The 15,157-nt window shown below is 37.3% G+C and overlaps 1 protein-coding gene across 1 annotated transcript; it reads right to left on the reverse strand.

The window, feature by feature from the left end:
* Positions 1-11,157: 11,157 nt before the first annotated feature.
* On the reverse strand, positions 11,158-14,057 carry LOC117622703. Its single transcript, XM_034353467.1, has 2 exons — positions 13,718-14,057; positions 11,158-11,577 (listed from the first exon to the last, which is right to left on the reverse strand). Exons 1-2 carry the CDS (start codon positions 13,827-13,829, stop codon positions 11,300-11,302), a joined length of 390 nt encoding a protein of 129 aa, XP_034209358.1. The 5' UTR covers positions 13,830-14,057; the 3' UTR covers positions 11,158-11,299.
* Positions 14,058-15,157: the final 1,100 nt, after the last annotated feature.

The raw sequence follows: 15,157 nt of genomic DNA on the forward strand, positions 1-15,157 counted from the left end.
GAGTTTGGGAGCCAAGTGTTTGAGAAAGGAATTGTTCTCTTCTCCACTTAGTTGGGCCCTTTCATCATGTGATTCTAAATCTAAAATGTCGGTGATTTTCTACAACCCCCTTAAAGGATCAAGTGTTTAGGAACGAACCTAGTGATGTGCTTGTCAAGTGTTTATAGTGATTTTGGTATTTGAAGTCTCAGAATGACCTGTCAAGTTGCTTTTTGTGTAGTTGATGCATGGCCAGGAAACTGGGGTTGGATGTAGGCAAGAGGCTGAGCCACCTAAACGTCTCTTTTTACTTATTTTAATTTTTTGTATGAGTTTATGTTTGTTTGATCCTTTCATTTTCGAGCCTTATAACATGTTGGGTATCCTTGATCTGCTTTGTTTGCTTCAGCTGTGGTGTGAATTTCCATTGGGCTAGATCCCGTTGGCAGAAGAGATAGGGTTATATGTTCACAATTAGGGTGAGAAATTTGGAAGACCTATTTACCTAAGTCTAGGTAGTTTTCCAGCATTGTGCCGAAATAAGATAAAAACACTATGTCAAAAGGTATAACAATCAACTTGGTCTAGCAATTTTTACGCTTTGTTAGTTACGTAATCTCGAGTTCACATGTTCTTATCAAAGATGTTACACAATGAAAAAAACAGTTTTAAAATTTACTTACAAAACTAGTTAGGATCGAACACATTTTGCGAAAATATATCATTCAATCAGACCATTAGGGTTAGCAAACGTACCTTAAGACCAAGTTAGTATATTGGTCTAGCAATCGTTTAGATCTTAACAAACATTTGCCCTCATTGATTTGGTATATTTGGTAAAGCTCTTGATATAAATACTAAACAAATTAAACTATAGTTGACTCTAGTATATAACTAGTTGCACTCCAAGAATCAAGAGAACTTTTTACAAAAGCCATAAACCTAAATCAAAGCAACGATTACAGTTACTCCTTGTCAAACAAATTCATTCACATATTATCTTGAGAACATTGACCACATACAATCCAACAACACAAAGTCATTAAATTGACCCTCTAGCCTTCCCCATCACTCCTCTCTCTCTCTCTCTCTCTCTCTCTCTCTCTCTCTCTCTCTCTGGGGTGTACAAGATCCAATCCAATATGCCCAAGTCGATTGATCCAATTCAATCCAATCCAATTTCAATCGGTTTCGATGATTTGGCAGATTGGATTGGATTCGTAATTTTCAAAACTGACATGATTGGATTGGATGACGGATTTGCTTATGAGAATCCAATCCAATATAGTTAGTTTTATGCTTATTTTGCTCTTGTAGGTATTTGTAGTTGAAAATGTTATGAATAATTTAAGTCATTTAATGAAGTTATGTCTGATATAATATAATCAAAACAATTTTCTCTAGTATTTCATTTATATTTACATTTATATCTATTAATATGTTTGATTAGATTAAACTTAAGGATAAATGTTTATTATTGTCTTTTTCCATTATAAAAATCAATAATCCAATCCAATCTAATATCAATTGAATCGGATCGGATTGGATTGAATTTAAATATCTAACATGATTGGATCATATTGAAAAAATCACAATCCAATTTATAGTGGATCGGATACAGATTGACTAAACCGACGTACACTCCTACTCTCTCTCATTGGTCAACAAGATGTGGTGGCACGCCTCTAGCTACTCTCTCTCTCTCTCTCTCTCTCTATACTAATCTTTGGTTTCGCCTTTGTTCTTTGCATCATTCTTATGCCTCTCCTACTTAATATGAACCATTGTGTAAATTTTGATTCTCGTAGCATATATGTTTCTGTTTTGATTGCTATTTAAACCATATGAATGCTTAAATGAATGTAACAGACTCAAATTTAATCGGATACTATGGAATTGATTGAGAATTATTGTTTCGTTGCAGCATGATTCTACCTAAATGAGGAAAGATAGCTTGAGGCTTTTTTTTGGGCCTGTCTACATTTTAGATGTAATCAATGGCATGTTATACTTGGGATTTTTAACTGGATAGAACCCATAAAAGAAACTGATAGTTTTACCATTGTTCTGGTTTTTTTTTTGTTTTTTTTAAATTTTTTATTTTTTTATAATTTAAAAATAATGGCTAATGCCCATTAATCACAGCGAAATTATGGTTTTTGCTAAGGATTAAACAATGGCTAATATTGAGATTTTGAAGCAGTGAGGATTGCTAAACTTGAGCGGGAGTGTTTACATGAGTTGCAAGGTGATTTGTTACATTTTCCATAGTTTATCTATTAAGTGCAATTAAAAATTAATTACGTTTATTGTAGCTTGCTCAATGTAATATTGTTTCGCTTTTATGAGGAAGAATAATATTAGAAAATTCTCAAATACCATTGTTTGAAAATTTATACAAGATGAATATAACTAATTTGAAAGGAAACAATTGTTGATAGAGATTCTAAGTTCAAATCTCATGAACGAGAACTAACGAATAAAATATAGTCAAATAAGTCGACTAGAGAGATGTATAGTTTTTTTTTTTTTTTTTTTACAAAGATATGTATATTTATCATTATTGATTCAAATTTACCTAGAGTGGAACAAGGACAAGGCAGAGAGTTGCAGAAATTTCTTGGGTTTTTATTTTTGGGAAGCTGGGTTTTGAATTGTGGATGTTTTTTGTTTCCGGGATGGTGATGGTGGTTCGATTGGGTGGTGTTGTTCTTGGTGTCGATATGCCGTTTGACTGGGTGGTGGTGGATTTGATGGTGGAGGTTGTGGCAGTTTGACTATGGTGGGGGTTTGATTCAAGCCAATGATGAATGATCTTCCATTAAATCTGCTTTCTTGAAAACACAGAAAACGTTTGACGTTTTCAGAGTCTAAGGGCCAGTTTGGCATTGTTGTGCTGTGAAATAATCGCTGTCAGATTTACTGTGAGAGAAATCAAGTGTGAGATAAATCAATTTGGGGTTTAGTAAACTTTTTGTTAAAAGTGTTGTTGGTACAATAATCAGTTTTTAAGTGTATGGTAAATTTTGTTGTGAAAGTGCTTTGAGCTGTGTATAATGATTAAAAAGGGCATTATGTTGAAATGACTCTTTTGTTTAAGTGTTTTATAGAAAGGAAAGCACTTTCATTTTCACTTATATGTATTTTTTGTATTAAATTTGTTTCCATTGCACCCTAAAAATTAATTTAATTATAAAATTAAATAAAAATTATGTTAAAAATTAAATATTTATATTCAAATGCTCTAAACTAATGTTTCAAGTTAAATCCAATATATTCCATTAAAAATAAATATTCTGTCAATGAAACAAAGAAACAAAAATAAGAACAACAAATAAATAAATAAATAAAAATCAACATCAACAACTTTTGAAGTTAAAACCCTAGAAATTAAAGAGAAAGGGTGAAGAATGAAATTTATAATTAAAACCCTAGAAATTAAAGAGAAATAAGGAAGAATGAAATTGAGAAGAAATAAACATAATATGCCTCTTACCTGAGTCTTGTGGCTTTTCAAGAGTGTGCTTAAATTTATTCAACAATAAAAAAATAATAGGAAGAATAGAAGAGATTCAAGAGAAGAGATTGCGTGAAATAGATTGTGGTATTTTCGGAAGTTTGTAAATTTCATTAAACCTAGTGTCTCTTCGAAATTGATTCCAACATAATCAGAAAATAAAAGCACCTCATTAGCTGTTTTCCCTTATAGCTTTCTCTCATAACAAATTTTAACAATAAATGATTTTCTCATAGTTTACCAAATAGGTTGACATTCCCAAATTTTTTTAAAAATCACTTATCACCCTAAATAAGCAATGCCAAACGGGCACTAAGGCATAATTTCAGATTCGTTTTCCAAATTTTTATTTTTATTTTGGAAACAATCCACCAAATAGATATTCAATATGTTTTTTGAGTTTGAAAATAGAAAACGGTGCTTAAAAAAGGATACCGAACGGCAACTTCCTACTTAATTGATTTCTTTCCTGTCCAAACACTAAGAAGTAATTTCGGTTATTTACACAATACAAAGACGTTACTCGCATTTGTATATCTTCTGCTTGCTGTTTGGGGTGAACCAATCTGAATACCAACCCTAATACATCGATCAGCCTCTCAATATACAATGTCGCAATGGTGCCAAGTATACAATTTAAGAGACAATGCTGTATCTTCGAAGTATATGAGTCGTCTTTTGGAGTAATAGGGGAAGATGTCGATATTCCTCGTTGTAAAAGATCAAAAAAATCATCATCTTCATCCACAGAATATTAATATCATCATCAAAGTTGAAGAAGAATATCAATATTGACGATCTACCAGAGGTTTTGTTGGTTGAAATTTTATGTCGCTTTCCTTGTAATAAATTTGCTATTAGATGCAAGTGTGTTCCAAGCGCTAGTGCCCTACCATCTCCAATCCTTTATTTATTCGCAACTTTTTGTGTCTCCAAAATCATAAGTGTTTGTGTAAATTTCCGCGTGGGGAATATTCACATGTAGATTCTTCACCTTTCTATCTTCCTTCTCTCTCTTCCTCGATTCATGCGAAATAAATATGAGTAAATAGACCACACCCGGGAGTGTTGGCCAAAGGCCCTCAGATGCCTAAGTTAGTTCAATTGGATTTTTGAGATAAGAAATGGCAATAGCTAAAATAGATGGAGTTTTCTCTCATAGAGAGAGCCAGATGGCCGGAGTGGTGTGTGGTGGCACTTAGCCATGTGAGGAGAGAGAGAGGGGCAATGGCAAGGAGAGAGAGAGAGAGGTTTTTTTGTAGGGTATTCGAATTGAGTTTTGAATTACCTTGAATGTCTTGTGTTTATAGCCTTTTTGTGTGCTAGGGTTTTAGGAGTATAATCTTTATTTGGTTAAGATTATTTTTCCCCCAAAAGATGATAGAAATTACTCTAAGAGATTTGGTGGAGATTGGTTCCTTGATTTAGGGGGATATTCCTATCTTAAACCAAAGATAATTTCCCTAATTAAATAGGAATTAATTAGGGTAATTAGTTAGACCTAAAGAATATTCATTTTCCAAGTGTCGTATTCTTATTGGCCGGTGAAATATATGCTCTTACAAATGCCCCCAGCTTCTGCATGGCGCTTGTGAGACATGGAGGAGATGAGAAATATTTACCGAGCTCTCCAACTGCATTTGGCTTTCTTCTTTGAGTTGAGCTCCTTTTGTGAGTTGGGCTCATAATTGGAGTAGGCTTTTGACTTCTTCTTGGAGCAGTGGGAATAGACTTGTGATTCCTCCTTGACTTAAGATGCCTAACCTTTATAAATATAAAGTGTCTCTTCACTCCTCTTCAAATTGCAAACTTGTCATCCTCTACTTTTTAACTAGTGAGAGAGATTTGAAGAAGTGTACTTCTTGTTGAGGAGAGGAATCGCCGAGCACACCAAGGTAGGTCGAATTTATTTATTTTTCTTCTTTTTTCTTTGTGGCGAGGACCGACTGGATGGGCCCGCTAGTTGTCATCGCGACCGACGCTAGTAGTGGTGTCGCGATGTCTATCGTGGCCGCTGCTGGAGCAGCTGTAGTGAATTTCTCTTCTTCTTTTTTCTTCACTTCCGAAGAGGAATAACACGGTGGGCTCGACTGGTTGCCGCTATGATGTAATAGCTGGAGCGATGAGAGCTTCGGTAGGCTATGACAACAATTTCTTTTTCCCAGGGTGTGCATTACGGGCCTGGCTGTTAGACAGCACCCTTTGCTATGGTTCAACAGCTAGGCTGTGTTGTGTTTTCTTCTGCAGGTGCTGGTGGAAGTCTCCGAGCAGCAACTATGGTTGTAGTGGTTGCCTGATGTGGCTATTGACAATTGTTTTGTTTTGTTTTGTGTTTTTTTTTTTGGTTGAAGCCGAGTTGCTCCGTGACCTGTTGGACTGGTTGCGGTTTGACTCGGGCTGAGGTGCTACTTTGACGAGTCGGGCCACGTGGCCTTCTCGTTATATGACTTACAATTTTCTTCCCTTTTTACAGCTATTCATTGACCATGTCCTCCAATGACGATAGTCGTTCACCAAGTTCGCAAGTGCCTTTGTGCCTGTGTGGTGTTTCCAAGGTCCACAAGAAAACATTCGTGGCTAATCAACATCACGTTACTTCTGAATCTCACTTCCAGAAATGGTTTCCCACTTATGCTTCTGCCATACCTAATGGTGTGCATGTTAAGCTGGCAACGTCTTCGACTAACGATGCGCCTTGTGTGGATTCAAATGATCCAGATACCAGAATTTTCACATTCCAACCCTTCTACTTCTCTTTGGGCTTCACATTCCGTTATCAAAGTTCTTTAGGAAGGAGTTATGCACCATGCCATAAAGTGTGCCCCAAGCCAATGTACTTTGAATGTCTACAGGGTGATCATGTGTTTTGCGAATCTGAGCCGATTCATGTATGCAACGCCAAGTTGTTTGACAATCTCATCCAAGGAGATCATGTGGGGCATGCTGATGTGTTGGAGGTCAGTAGACGGTGGGAAGACGAGGTCAGCGATGGTCCACTTGTTCCCCTCACTTACTGTGATGGTACGTTATACTTTTATTGATTTGCTTCAATTTTGTCTAAATTCTTTGATGTGTGACTAACTGACTTCTGTCTTCTGCTTGTAGAAAATGACATAAACAAGAAATTGGATCTTGGGTTAGACATGGCTAAGGTCCGTTAGGCCCTAAATATCCTTGCGAGGTTTCGCGAATGGTGTTCGCTGTTGAGTGAGTATCAGGAGAAAACTGGTGGTCTGTCCCTTGCCAAGGATGTTGAGAGATGGAAGCAGTATAGCATAGACTCGGATAATCTGCCAACCGAACAGGAGGAGTCCTCGACCAAACCACGCTCTTAGCGTCCAAAGATGAAGCTGCAACTTTGCGAGCAAGGGATGTGTCTTCGCTAAGGAATAAACTGAAACTTCCTTCTATTGTGATCAAGTCTTCTTCAAAAGAGGTTTCATCGGCTGGGAAGACTCAAGTGGGATCTGCTCCATCGTAGTCTGCGAGGGTGAAGCATGTCGTCGTAGTAGATAACAAGAAGATTGGAGGAATGCGGAATTTCCATGACATTCGGCTTAAGTATCCTACTAACCTGCTGAAAGATTGCAATCTGCCCTGCAAAGAAGCCCATTCCCGATTGGTTCGCCTACCGAGAATGAAAGAGTTGCTGACATTCCTCTCCAAAGTTCGAGTCGTCTACACCAGTCAAGGGATGAGGATTGAATTATGAGAACTGCTCATCCACCTAACCATCGGGATTCATCAGCTGGGAAGGTTAGAGAGTCATCTACTTGGGCGAAGGGTTCTTCGAAAATGCGATAGCTGGTCCAAAGTTTGACAAGTTCAACTTCGTAAGGGATACATGTGTGCCTGATCTTGCACTTAAGACGGAAGTAGGCCTATTTACGACCAAGCATGGTAGCAGCAGAAGAGTTGAGTTCACTATCTTTTTTAGCATGGGAACTCTTCAGCACAAACATGCTCTCCTTCATTTCAAACATCCTCATTTCATGACGGGTCTACTCAACCGAGACTTTGCCAGTTAGATCAAAATTCTTCTTCTCCAAATCACTGAGCTGAGCAAAAGAGTGGGCAACAACAGACGAGTTCTGAATGCCCTAAATAGCAAAAATACCCATTTTTTAGGCAAAGTGACAACCGCTTCCTTTCGCTTCTCCAAGGAAAGATTGAGAATGTGCCAAGATCACTAGCCTGATGTATATGATCAACAAGCTTGACGCAAGCAAATGGACTTGATAGAAAGTTCGTCTTGAGCAGATCAGACACACATGCATCCCTTGCGGAGTTGGACTTGTCAACCATGGGACCACGTATTCGCGTTTCCAAAAAACCCTTCGCTAGAGTAGATGGTTATCTGACCTTCTTAGCTGCCGCCATTCTTACCTCCAAAGGAGTCAATGATGCTGAATCAACTTCATGTTTGACTGATCATGGCTCGGTAAATGAATAGCGATGCTTAGGTGGATGAGCACTCCTCCCAATTCGATCTTTATCCTTTGACTGGTGTAGATGACTCAAACTTCATGAAGAAATGTTAGCAACTCTTTATTTCTCGGCATGCGAATTGGTTCGAGGACAGACTTCTACGCAGGGCAGATTGCAGTCTTTGAGCTGGTCAGTTAGAGACTTGAGTAGATTGTCCCGAACATTCCTCATGCTGCCAATCTTCTTGCTATCCGTGCCGACAAGATGCTTGACCCTGGAAGACGACAAATGAGCAACTCCCACTTGAGTCCTTTTAGTAGATGAGACCCCTTTCGAAAAAGACTTGATCATAGCAGAAGAAAGTTTCATCCTCCTTAGCAAAGACACATCGCTTGCCTGTGAAGTTACAGCTTCATCTTCGGAGGACTTAGCGTCGGCTTTCTATTTTGATGGGGTTCGGTTGAGGACTCCTTCTATTCGGCAGGCAGATCATCTGAGTCTGGGCCATACTGCTTCCATATCTCAACATTCTAGGCAAGAGGCAAACCACCAGCTTTCTTTCGATACTCGCTTAATAGCTGGTGCCATTTGAGAAACCTCACAGGGATGTTCAGGGCCTATCGGACCTTAAACATGTTCGGCTCGAGATCTAGTTTCTTGCTGATATCATTCTCTGCGAGTAAAAGACATAAGTTAATTTGGATAAAATTGAAGCAGATCAATAGAAGTATAACGTACCATCATAATAAGTGAGGGGAACGAATGGACCATCGCCGACCTCGTCTTCGCACCATCCGCTGACCTCCAACACGTCAGCATGCCATACATGATCTGCTTGGCTAAGACTGTCAAACAACTTGGTGTTGCATACATGAACCTAAGCATACTTTTCATAGCGCCTCACTTCAAAGAAGTAAAAGAACTCCTGCACCGTCAGATCCAGCTTGAAGAAATGGCTTAAATTCGCAAAACACATGATCGCCCGATAGACGTTCATAGTACATTGGCTTGGGGCACACTCCATGGTGCATAACACCTTCCTGAAGAACTTTGACAACGGGAATGTGAAGCCTATGGAGAAATAGAAGGGACAATATGAAAATTATGGCATCCGGATCATTCAAATCCACACAAAGCACATCGTCAGTCAAAGACACCGCTAACTTAACATGCACGTCATCAGGTATGGCAGAAGCATAGGTGGCACGCCACTTTTGGAAGTGAGCTTTCTACGTAATGTGATGCAGATTAGCTACGAATCTCTTCTTGTGCACTTTGGAACCACCCCACAGATAATAGAGTCACTTGAGAACTTGGAAATCGGCTACCCTCGTCAGAGCACATGACCGTTGACTAACTACAAGCTGCCCAAGCTGCTGACAAAGCACCTCGGCCCTAGCTGAGCCATAACCTGCCTAGCAAGTCATAGCGCAGCTCTTAAAAAGAACAGTCGTGGCCGCGGCAACCACCCAACCACTGCCACCAGTGCTCGCGGCTGCGATTATGAAACTACCCAGGTGTCGAACCGCCAGGCCCAGATAGTCCTCGCCATTGATGACTCCAGCCACCACATCACGACGACAACCAGCCGCAACAGCCACATTGATGCCACCACAGCCAGCAACGTCGGTCACAACCACAACCAGCTAGTCCTTGCAGTGAATTTAAAAAAAAAAAAAATTGACCTACCTTGGTGTGCACGACGACTCCTCTCCTCAACAAGTAGTACACTCTATCAAAATCTCCCTCACAAGTTAGAAAGTAGAGGATGACAAGTTTGCAATTTGAAGATGAGTGAAGATAAGCTTTGTATTTATAAAGGTTGGGCATCTTGGATCAAGAAGGAATCACAAGCCTATTCCCATTGCGAGCCTAACTCCAAGAAGAAGTCAAAAGTGTACTCCAATTAGGAGCCCAACTCAAAAGATAAAATTTCAGATGTAGTTGAAGAGCCTGATAAATATTTCTCATCTCCTCCATTCTTCACAAGTGCCATGCAAAAGCTGGGGGCCATTTGCAGGAATATATATTTCACCGATCAATAAGAAGACGACACATGGAAAAGGAATATTCCTTATATCAAACTAATTAATTAGGGAAATTATCATTGATTTAAGATAGGAATATCTCCCTAAATCAAGGAACCAATTTCCACAAAATCTTTTGGAGTAATTCCTATCATTTTTTTGAGGAAGAATAATCCTAACCAAATAAGGAATATTCTCCCAAAATCCTAGCACACAAGGAGAATATAAATACATAGCTACACAAGACATTTAAGGTAATTTTAAAACCCTAGAAAAACGCCACACATACACACAAACGCCACACACACACAAACGCCACACACACACACACATTCTCACTCACTCACTTCTCTCTCTCTCTCTCTCTCTCTCTCTCTCTCTCTCTCTCTCTCTCTCTCCTCACAAGGCTAAGTGCCACCACACATGGCTCTGGCCACTCGACTCTCCCCGTGAGAGAAAACTCCATCCACTTTAGCTATTGTTGTATCTTTATCACGATCCAATTGCACTAACTTAGGCATCGGAGGGCCTTTGGCCAACACCCTCGCGAGTGTGGTCTATTTACTCCTATTTATTTCACAGGGATCAAAGAAGAGAGAGAAGTAAGATCGAAGGTTGAGGAATCAACCCGCGAATATTACTTGTGCGGAATTTTGCTCAAACAAATAGGCAACAAATAAATTGGTTGTTGATGTTATTTGAGGTCTTAGTAGTTAGTGTTCATGTGTACCAAAATGTTTACTCAAGAGCGACTAAAACTTGAGGTCTTACAAGTTTGAACAAGTATATGTTTAGAGTCTAGAACTTTGCAACCAAAATATTTCATCAAGAGAGATTGAAACTTGTAATTCATATTGGGTTTTTTTGTTTATGAGATTATGATTTGGATATAATTGCCCAAATATAGTTTGGTATTCTTTTACTTCTTGTAAGAACCGATGTCTTCCTGATTGCGTATTTTTCTTCTTCTGTCATTCTTTTTCCATATCAGAGTTTGTGTATGTGAGAAGAATGGATTGACGCGGATGGCGAAATCAAAGATCCAAAGTTGGTGAAGTTTGTTTTTTGTTTTTTTTTTTTTAATTTTAAATTTTTTAATACAAATGATATTCTACTTTAATTTAATCTAAACTATGTGGAGATGATTTAAACTCAAGTGCATAGTGGGAAGCATATCCATTCTTGCAAATTACAAAACACGCTGAATCCCAAAAAAAAGAAAGTGCATATTTGATATTCTAAGTTCAAATCTCATGAACGACAACTGACAAATAAAAAATAGTCCAATAAGTGGGCTAGAGAGATGTACATCTTTTTTTTTTTTTTACAAAGATATTTATATTTATCATTATTGATTCAAATTTACCACGAGCGAAACAAGGACAAGGCAGAGAGTAGCAGTAAAACAAGTGGCACCAACAGTCACACAAACCAATCGCATGAGCTCGAAGAACGTTGATACCTCCCTTGCTCTTCTGAGTTTGTAATTATAACCCGCTGCATAATTCCAACCATATTGTTGGTGCTTATTATTGCAACATTTCTCAAGTCTCTCCCTCATCTTAATTACTTCTATCTTCTCTCTTAGAACACTCAAATTTGCATCTACAATATTCCTCGATCTACCTGATAAATAGAAACAGAAATATAAACATATATATAGTCACGATATATAATATTTTACAAACACATTGGAAGCTATAACTTTAGTCTATACATCGACAAAATAAATAAACTAAATACATAAGTATTTTTAATGTGTTCGGAGAGTTTCTAAAAGTACTAGAAATTGCATCTAAACTATTCCTTGATCATTTTGGCGAAGAATATATATCGCAAGTGGGGTGTAGCTCAATTGGTTGAGCTCTTCTACCTCCACTTATCAGAGGCAGTTCTTAGAGCAAGTGCAGCGCAGGGGCCTGGCCCTAGCAAAAGGCCTCCCCCAAGCCCGATTTCCACCTCCAGCGAGCAAAACCGAGCCTGGGCAAGGCATCGGACCCACCAGCCTGGGCAAGCCCATGGACAAATTTGGATTGGGCTCTTGCCCGAAGGCGCTGACGTCAGCCGTGACGTCACGCGTCAATGGTAAAAAAAAGTTTGATTTCAACCGCTGACAGACACCAACAGGAAGAAGTCAAGCGGCGCTTCTCGGACGATTTGATTGAAATTTTTTCTAGAAATCCAACGGCTGTGATTTTTTTGGCTAAAAAATTGCAAAAAAAATTCAAATTTTTTTATAAAAAAACATACCAAAAAATTCTGGAAATTTTCCCTATAAATATACCTCACAATTTTATTCACTTTCCACACCAAATCTTCATACAAATTCATCTCCTTCCAATATTTTTCACTTTCCACACCAAATTTTCTACTTGAAAATTTCCATTTGTGCAAAAATACAAATGGCCTCTTCCTTTGAAGCCGGAGAGTCGTGGACAAACATTCGAAGAGGTCAAAATCTTGGGGATGAGGTAAAAAAAAAAATTTAATTGCCTTTTTGTTCAATTTAATGTCATTTTTAAAAATATATTTCTTGCATTTCCAATTTCATTTTTTTAATAGATTATTCAAGGCAAAACAAAAAATTGAAAAACCATTACACACGGCTCCTCAAGTGAACAATGCCCGTAGTCGGTTCTAGTGGTGCATTCTGTGTCGGAAATAATGACACTATTACGTCCTCCGAAGGAAAATACTCCCCCACGTCGTGATCCGGTGAAACTGCCTCCGCCAATGATTGAGTCGTCCTTGTACTCGATTGTGTCGGACTATGAGGACCGGGAGTATTTCAATTGTATAATGAGTGAGTAGGTATTTCAATTGTATGATGAGTGAGATGTGAAATTTATAATAAAATATGAACACATGGCAACCAAAAATCTTATCCGAAAATTTTATCTGAAAATGTTATCTAAATTTTTAGGTGAGAATTTTATAATAAATAGTGACACTTGGCAACCGAAAATCTTATTCGAAAAATTTATCAAAATTAATGGTTTAAGTATAAAAAATAAAAAATAAAATAAAATGAATAGTAACTGCCCTTGCCCTTGTCTTTTGGGTTGAAACCAAAAAAGGCAAGGCTGCCAATATTCACATGAATAATTAAGGATGTAATATTATATTTTAAATTTTGATAGTATAGTTATTAATCCAAGAAAATTCATTAACCTAATATTTATTATATGATTTTTTATTTGATGTGACTGTCTTTCGCTAAGTTTAAGTTGTAAATTTGCTATCAATACATATGGTCCAATTTTTTATTTTTTTATTTGGTTAAGGACTATGTTTTAAGAGGCACCATTACTCATCATTTTGCACAGAGCTTCTAAAATCTCAGTCACTCTTGCCACTCACGTGGGTAGAGGTTTGATATCCCATCTTAAACCCTAAACCCAATCAATATTTGTATAAATCTCCATCCCAAAAAAAAATAATATATACAAAACATATAATAACAAATTAAATTAGTTGAATTTATAATGTAAGGAGAAAAATACATAGTGTAATCACGATACTTTTTATGAGCGTTAGAAGCTAGACTTTCGTATATGCTGTGCATTCATCCAAAATAAATAAATAATAAAGGATGAATAGATGAATATTTTGATATGTTCTTGTTTAGATTTGCTAAAAGTAGTTGCCACTAACATTGCAGAAGGAAACTGCAAAGACGATGACATTTAGTTTTTTTTTTTTTTTTTTTTAATAAGGCAATGAATTCAGATATTTCGAAATAACAAAACTAGGGATTGAGAGTTACCTTCATCTAAGCTCTGAGCTCTTACTTGCATGACATGATGACGACGACTGCAACTGCTCCGGATAGATGGCTGTAGTACATGAAGAGAACACAAAGAAGAAGCCTTGGCCATGTTTCTTTGTATATTTCTGCTTATGATCTGAATGTGAGATTTCTTCCAATATTGATCACTGTAATTTCGAAAACAAAACAAATCGAAAAGCAAAACAAAAAGAAGAAAGAAAGAAAGAAAAGAAAAAAGAGATAGAGAAAAGGGTCCCTAGAGAGTTTAGGCTTCTCTACCCAGAAGAATGTAATGTAGGGTGGGAAAGTACAGATACGTTCTGTAAAGCCAACTTTGCTTGCCTATTCTGCATATGGCTTGTTTTCTTATGTATATTTTTATAGCTGGTTTTTCCTTCTTCTTTTTTTATTTATTTTTTTTTTTTTTGACAGAATAGCTGGTTATAATTCGGCGGTCAACAGATACTGACGAGTGGCCAGCTCTGGCTGGATTAGGCATGCACTGTTGTCAAGTTTCCAATGATCAATGACGAATTTATTAACTGCGTACGGCAGCCATGAGCAACGTTTGGGAAGTGTTTAAGGACATTATCTAATAGGGATAAGTTAACCTAGAGGTCAAAGTAGCAAAGAGCCACAGACAACTAGTTTGATCTGACTTTTGGGGTTATGTATTTTGGATATGTATTAACATTGGACATTTTAATTTATAAGTTGGCTGTGTGTTATTAGCCAATAATGTTTTTTTGTTATAAATATATAAAGAACGACTGGGTGATGTAAATAATAGTTGGTTGATCGACAAAGCATCTTGGACATATGAAATTAACAACATGTATTTTTATTTTCTCGTTTCATAGAAAACACTTAAAAGTTGTATGGGTATTAAAAGTGTTTTCTGGAGAAGCACTTAGTACCAGTTTGGCATTACTTATTTAGGGTAATAAGTGATTTTTAAAAAAATTTGGAAAATCCAACCTGTTTGGTAAACTATGAGAAAATCACTTATTGTTAAAAATTGATGTGAGAGAAAGCTAAAATGGAAAGCAACTAATGAGGTGCTTTCATTTTCTGATTATGCAAGAATCAGTTTCGAAGAGGCGCTGGGTTTAATGATTATGTGGCAATCATTTTCTGATTATGTGGGAATCAGTGCCAACAACACTTTTAACAAAAAGTTTACTAAACGTCAAACTGCTTGATCTCACAGCTGATTTCTCTCACAGCAAATTTGACAGCGATTATTTTCACAGCATAGCAATGTCAAACTGGCCATGTGCTATTTTAGGAAGCACTTCCAAGTGTAAATTTTTTTAACATGCTTCTAATAAAAGCGCTTTTTAAAAATTCGCTTATGAATAAAAATGCTTCTTAACAAAACTATTTCAAAGAGACTCTAGCTTAATAAAATGGGCAATGATTGACTAGTACCAGAAA

Source organism: Prunus dulcis, chromosome 3 (genome assembly GCF_902201215.1).
Source record: "Prunus dulcis chromosome 3, ALMONDv2, whole genome shotgun sequence".
In the NCBI taxonomy this organism is placed as follows: Eukaryota; Viridiplantae; Streptophyta; class Magnoliopsida; order Rosales; family Rosaceae; genus Prunus; species Prunus dulcis.

What these genes read in the sequence shown, in the direction of transcription:
- LOC117622703 (XM_034353467.1), bottom strand. Translation starts at nt 13,829, where the DNA reads ATGGCCAAGGCTTCTTCTTTGTGTTCTCTTCATGTACTACAGCCATCT. An exon ending in AGCTCAGAGCTTAGATGAAG is followed by an intron (nt 11,578 to 13,717) that starts GTAACTCTCAAT and finishes TCTATTTATCAG; the next exon opens with GTAGATCGAGGAATATTGTA.